At 40.0% G+C, this 6,606-nt stretch overlaps 1 protein-coding gene across 1 annotated transcript in view; it reads right to left on the bottom strand.

The window, feature by feature from the left end:
- The window catches only part of gucy2ca (guanylate cyclase 2Ca), a 16,902-nt gene continuing 10,296 nt past the window's right edge, over nt 1–6,606 (bottom strand). Inside the window, exons 16-27 of the mRNA XM_029438630.1 lie at nt 6,431–6,517; nt 6,048–6,180; nt 5,819–5,956; nt 5,589–5,677; nt 5,327–5,418; nt 4,759–4,917; nt 3,518–3,710; nt 3,070–3,244; nt 1,994–2,092; nt 1,727–1,821; nt 1,518–1,594; nt 1–1,271 (exon numbers count right to left, since the gene is read on the bottom strand). Coding sequence (XP_029294490.1) covers nt 1,064–1,271; nt 1,518–1,594; nt 1,727–1,821; nt 1,994–2,092; nt 3,070–3,244; nt 3,518–3,710; nt 4,759–4,917; nt 5,327–5,418; nt 5,589–5,677; nt 5,819–5,956; nt 6,048–6,180; nt 6,431–6,517 — 1,545 coding nt within the window. The 3' untranslated portion in view covers nt 1–1,063. The remainder of the gene's footprint in view (nt 1,272–1,517; nt 1,595–1,726; nt 1,822–1,993; nt 2,093–3,069; nt 3,245–3,517; nt 3,711–4,758; nt 4,918–5,326; nt 5,419–5,588; nt 5,678–5,818; nt 5,957–6,047; nt 6,181–6,430; nt 6,518–6,606) is intronic.

The following is a 6,606-nucleotide window of genomic DNA, read 5'->3' as shown; positions in this document are numbered from 1 at the left end:
TTTCAAACATCATTTAATAAAACACAAAAGCAAAATCATTACAGAAATATTTCTGATGTTCTAAAAACAAGGTAGCATTGTTGTGGTGTGAAAGAGAAATATTCTCAGATGTCCGCTATAGTATGACAAGTACTGTTTGGATATAGTTTCACTGTCTTTGCAGCAGAAAAGGCAATTTACATGGTAAATAATTTTGTCAAACTTTCTCAATCAATGAGCTTCCTTCTGGCAACATCTAAACATTAACGGAGAACTGTTAAAAGTAAAGTCAAGAAGAGTACATTCAATATCATTATTTGGATTCCTTTTGGAGAGAACTAACCATGTGTTTTTTGAATAGATCTCAAAGGAGTACTCCCCCACTAAAATCCATGTTGTGACAATACCCATGTGTGAGTTTCATCGTCCACAGGGAGAAGTTAACGGTTGTGTGTTACAAACAGCAAAAAGGTATAACCCCATCCTATTTTTATTTGAAACAATTCAAACGGAAAATCCACCCAAAACAGTTCCAGGTACAATTTATAGCCATTATTTGTGGAACAATGCCAGACTAAATAAACCCTGTGGTAGATATTGCCAGTGTGTGCTACTCTTAAGACCAGTGTTTTCGTTTCTTGTTCGCATGACTAACAGGGCAAATGTAATGATGAGTACAACACAGCTATAGGGATGTTGCTGATACAAATAACTGTGAGAATGTGTCTGTCCCACACAAAAGAAAGAGGAGGGGGCTTATTTATAGCACTTCTTCCACCACAACAAAACTCAACAAACATCTTGAATGATATATAATAAGTATCTGAGGGTGTTTTCCTTTTTAAAAAAAAAAGAACTAAATAAACAGTTACATTTATGTAGCACGGGGATGGGTGCTGAAGGGGGGGACGGGAGAACCCTGCAGCAGGCATGTTTATCATCAACACATAAGTCTAACTTTCAACACGCCTGCTTGTTCCACCGCTGCTCCACTGTCACTCAAAGAAACCCAGCAGTGCTGATTCAGACAGGCTTTTCTACGACGGCTACTTCTTGGCCGGTATTGTGCAGAAAGCTCCTCTCATCACAGGTAGGTACTGGGGTTGTCAGTGACAGCCAGGTGGAAGTACTCTGGCGGGCTGTTCCCCTGCAGGCTGCCGTTGGTCTCCCTCCGACGGACTTTGGTGGACAAGGTCTTCCTGTTTTTGAAGCCCTCACTTCCAACTCCACGGTTGTCCAGACTGGACACAATCATCTCCGCCAGGTCTTGCTGGAGCCGCTGGAAGTTCTCTCTGAGACAGAACGTGAGGATTATTTTTTATTATAGATGCAAACTTGTGAATTTGCAAAATGACCAAAATATGTAAATATGCTACAAGTGCCAAAGCCCTGTTAAGTTTTAATAATAGTGAGCTGGAGGGAAACGTTGGGATTTGTGGGCCAGAGAGTTTATCTTTGAGCAGTAGTAGATCATTAAGTGTCAGTGTTCACAAGAGAAGGGTTTGGCGTTAATCTAGTTGAGACAGCGTTCCACTCACGCTGTTGGCGGTGTCGGCAGGTTGTATTTTGCCCCAGTCACTCCTGTTAACCAGTATGTCATCTCTTTGCCTTTCCCCTGTGGGTCAGGTACACATGGACACAGACACACACAGGAAATTAAAATTGTAATCAATATCTGTACAGCTTACATTGTATGCAAACAGCTGGGTTGATGAGTACATAAAGAGCTAAAGCAAACCCAGCTAACCTTCAGGTACGTCTCGCCTCTTTTTTCATACTCAAACTTGCAGTCTGTCCTCTGCAGGATGTTGATGGTGGACTGGCTGGCATGAATTCTCAGAGCTGGAAAGATGATATGCGAAAGAATCATGAGAGTCAAACCCTCTGTGTGTGTGTGTGTGTGTGTGTGTGTGTGTGTGTGTGTGTGTGTGTGTGTGTGTGTGTGTGTGTGTGTGTGTGTGTGTGTGTGTGTGTGTGCGTGTGTGTGTGTGCGCGTGCGCGTTCTGTCTCTTACGCAGGCTTGTGGACTCCATGCGTGATGCAGTGTTGACTGTATCTCCGAAAAGACAATAGCGAGGCATCTTGTTCCCCACCACTCCTGCTGCACACGGTCCTACACACAAAAGCACACAGAGATGCATTATTATGCAGTGGTGGAATGTAACTAAGTATATTTACTCAAGTACTGTAGTTAGGTAACATTTTTGAGGTACTTGTACTTTACTTGATATTTCCATTTTATGCTTTCATTCTACTTTGCAGAGAGAAATATTGTACTTTTTACTCCGCTACATTAAAAGCTTTAGTTACTTTGCAGATTATCAAATAAATTATGATGTAGGTTATTGTTATAGATTAAGCTACCCAGTTCTGACAGATTTGATGATCTTTTTCCCATGTTCTGCACAAAACATTTCTGATCATTTATAACATTTATGATATTGAGAAAGTTGTGTCGGGTAGTTCGTCTTTGCCTAATCATTTATATTATTAAGCCACTAGATGTTAGTAACATTTTGACAGGCAAGATGAACATCTGAGTTATGCGCCTTCTTCTGGTTTGGATTTTTTCTTTCTTTTACTTAAATCGTGTCATTACCACCAACTGTATATTTTAATTCTTTAATACTTTTACATAAATAACTATTACTATTGACACACTACCTATAATTTCTCATTTGTGTGTGTTCCAAGTCTTTCCCACAGACCTGTGTAGAAATGCTGTTTCCATTTACATCTAAGAAAGTGAAAGAAGGAAGATGGAGAATGTGTGTGGGAAATGATAAATAAATAAATACTCTTGGATTAAGCTTTTTAAAAGATTTTTTTAAATAGTGACTTTTTTGGATGCAAAATGACTTTTGTTTCTACAAGCTGTTTAAATAATATACTCATCTTTGGAAATTCGCACTATATTATGTTACCTTTATGGACCGTGTGAATACTTCTTTAGAAATATGTTAACGCTGCACTTCCATGTGACAAAATAAATTATGCATTTCTATTATCATACAATACTCTAATGCCTAATCATTTTAAGGGAAGTTTATGGGTAATAGCAAGGATTAGACTATGATGACTTTCTTTTACCTGAATGCACACCAATACGGATCCACAGAGGGATGCCGGGCAGGTGCTGCAACTCAAAAGTCCCAACAAATGCCACCATGTCCAGGGCCATGTGGGCGATGTCCACAGCGTGCCTGTCGCCGTTGCGTTTGGGCAAACCTGATGCAACCATGTATGCATCTCCTATTGTCTCAACCTAAGAGATAGAAAATAGATGTATTAATAAAAACATTATATTGTATTTACTCAACATGAAAACAATTCAATCTAACTCTAACTTTAACTGCTTACAGGTTTTAGATGGTTTCCTGTTAAGTCCAAATCTAAGTTCTGCCTCACAAGATATAGAAGGTTTTAGAAAAGCAGTAAGAAAAACAGCAGTAACATCCTGCCTGAGACCCTGAACTGAGTTGAACTTTCACCACTGACTGGTTGAACAGTACAGTGTAAGGGACTCGTATCAAAGTACCTTGTAGACATCATGGTGATCAAGGATGCTGTCAAAGTTCTTGTAGATGTCGTTGAGCATGTCGACCACCTCCATGGGGGTGCTGTAGTGACAGAGGGTGGTGAATCCCACAATGTCGCTGAAATAGATGGTCACCTCCTCAAACAGCTCTGGTTCCACTCGGCCCGTCTCCTTCAGTGAACGCACCACTGGGCTGAGGGGAGACAGGGAGAATGGAAAATACTGATGTTAATTGGTGGCTTGTAATATAATTGAAATTGCTGTTTGTTATATGTCATGGACATGCAAATACGGCTTTGCCTTCAGCTGTAGTTCAGGCACTCGTTGCCTCTGCATGGTGGGACAGACAAAGACTATTATTACCAAGTGGGAAGAAAAATGTGTAAAGCCAATGTTTTCAATCAGTATAGATAAATGCATGCTGTAAAGTTTTGCTTAAAAACCTGAAACTTTTTTTAACATCCCCTCTCAAAAACCCTCCTGCTTTCAGGATTTAAGAAATGTGACAATAGAGAAAATAAAAAACAGAGAAAGAAAAGAGAGGAAGTAAAAACAGTCATACATAAATATATACAAGGCTATTTACATATGTTCACCCTATAAGTTTTTATGGCAAGCATGTTAGCAAAGAGTTGCCTATTTACACACACAGCAGCTGGAGCAACATTAGCATTCATTTAGAGTTGTGTTTCAAGCGACCTGACAAATTTAAGTCAAAAGGTCACTCTCCTTAAAGCTCGGTTTCTTTCACCATCAACTCCTGAGGGACATTAAGCTCTTTAGCTGCTTAATGCTCCGCTGTGTTAACCGGCTAGTTGCTAACAATGTCAATGTCAATAAGGTAGCTCATCATTTTAACAGATCACATTTGATCCTTTGTAACATAAAATATCAGTGCAGCTGACCGTATGAACACGTAGGCAGCGACTTCTGAAACTAGTGCTAGCTACTTTCAATGTAAAAGAGTTGGCAACTCTGCACAGGACACACTGCACTTTGTTGTCCATGACTTTGTGTTGTAAATCAAGGCATCATTTTCCCGGGACATCGTACCCGGTGCCAGACAGAATTGAGTAGGCTTACAGGGAATCTAACTAAACGCTGATGGTGTCATTATTCTATAGCCATTACATTGTGCAATCAACATTTACTTTATAATGATAAATTAAAGCGAAAACGTATCTATTGACACTTATTTTCAGCCTCCCTTTGTAACATCAGCAGATTCGGTACAAACCTACCCAGGAAGTAGCATAAAGTTGAGGCGATCAGCTCTGTCCCTCTCAGCTTTGTACAAAGAGGTTCTCTCCTCCACCAGGTGCTCCAGAGTCCTGGAGTACATCTGCAGGCGACGGATCAGGTTGTCCATGTATGTCTCACTGGCCTGGTTGTGCAGGTTACTGTGTCAAAGGAAAATATATTATGTTACTACCACTGTTCATATCATTTAAAGCATTACTCATCGTGTAAGAGAAGGAATGATCTCACAGCAATGAACAGGATTACATACACTATAGGGCCAAAAGTATGTGGACATCCCTGTTTTTTTATAGTTTTGGTACCTTAGTTCCAATAAATGGAAATCTTGTGGTGATATTTTATATATATATATATATATATATATATATATATATATCTTTAGTTAAGTCAAGTACATTTGATTTATGCCCCAAATCAAAAACTTTCATCAACATTGTGAACTAGAACTGGAGCGGCCGTGTTCTGGTGTCCACCTATATTTGACCATGAAGTGTGTAATAATTGAAATAATTGAAAGTCAGCCTAAATGAATGTGTGGTGTTGACGTACCTGAAAATCTTACCCAGAGTTAACTCTATTCTCTTAAAATCTGGCCTGCGTTCTGGTTCTTCATCCCAGCAGTTTTTTATCAGCGTGTACAGCTGTATACACACACAAGCACACAGACACACACACAGACAAAGAGAGAAAAGAGTGAGGGAGTTTATGGCTTATTTATTTAACTTGGATGAGTCCAAGCAGCTTTACTTTATAAACCGTCACCGTTGCTGTTACTGTAACACCAAATGTTCGTGTTAGGTGGCTCTCTTACCTCGCTCTCTCTTTCTGACGCACCGTCAAAGTTGAGGTCAGGTCTGAAGATACTCATCCCGTTGGGAAACTGCACTCTGTAGATCTTCTCTGAGTGATTGCATGACATTGAAATAATCAATGTGAGCTGAGTATGATCACTGAGTCTCCGGTCGCATCAACATCCCATTTTACTTTAAACTGCCTTGTAACTAAGTATTGTTTTGTTTGTACCAAATTATCCGGGCCTACCTGCAGGATCAGAGCAGTTCTGTGTATAGAACGGGGGTCGCCTCATAACGATCTCATGAGCAATGATGGCATAACTGTAGACATCGCCTTTTTGAGACACTCCATCTTTACGAAGATGCTCCGGGGCCGTCCACACATCTGAGAGAGGAGGAGGAGAGGGGAGGCTGACGCTATTCTCAGTGTTTAGATCAATAATAGACCTCAATGATGATGGAAAACTCCTTCTCACCTCTGCCTGGACTCAGGATGGTGTGACAGCCAAAGTCAGTGATCTTGACCACCATGCGGTTGTCGACCACACAGTTGGTGGATTTGAGGCGACCATGGACCTCGATGTTACTGGAGTGGAGATATGACATGCCCTGTAGAAGATATAACCAGGAAGGTTACACAGAGTGGTTTTTTGTTGTATCACCACACTCTCCTTGAAATGCACTCGGAGTGAGCTTGAGTAAAGATACACTGAGCAAACTGAATATTATCTTTAAACACATAATGCACAATAAATCATGTCCATCAGGAAAATACTGCTGACTTTAAATGTATTAATTAATTCTCGAGTGACAGAAAATGTGGAATTCATATTGTTTTCTTATTTTCAAAAGACAATACCTTTGCTATGTCATACATGACTGATATCTTAAATTCCATGTCCATGAAGGTTTCATCTGGGTAGGAGATCCTGTCATTCAGAATGTACTGGGGGGAACAGAGAAATTATTTTATTTTATTGTGTGTGTTTATTGTGTTTATTTATAGTGCTCTTTAAGCTGAGCTCTGTCATAAAC

The sequence above is a fragment of the Cottoperca gobio genome, chromosome 8 (genome assembly GCF_900634415.1).
Source record: "Cottoperca gobio chromosome 8, fCotGob3.1, whole genome shotgun sequence".
Taxonomy (NCBI): Eukaryota; Metazoa; Chordata; class Actinopteri; order Perciformes; family Bovichtidae; genus Cottoperca; species Cottoperca gobio.
This window is presented reverse-complemented; position numbering and strand designations above follow the sequence as displayed.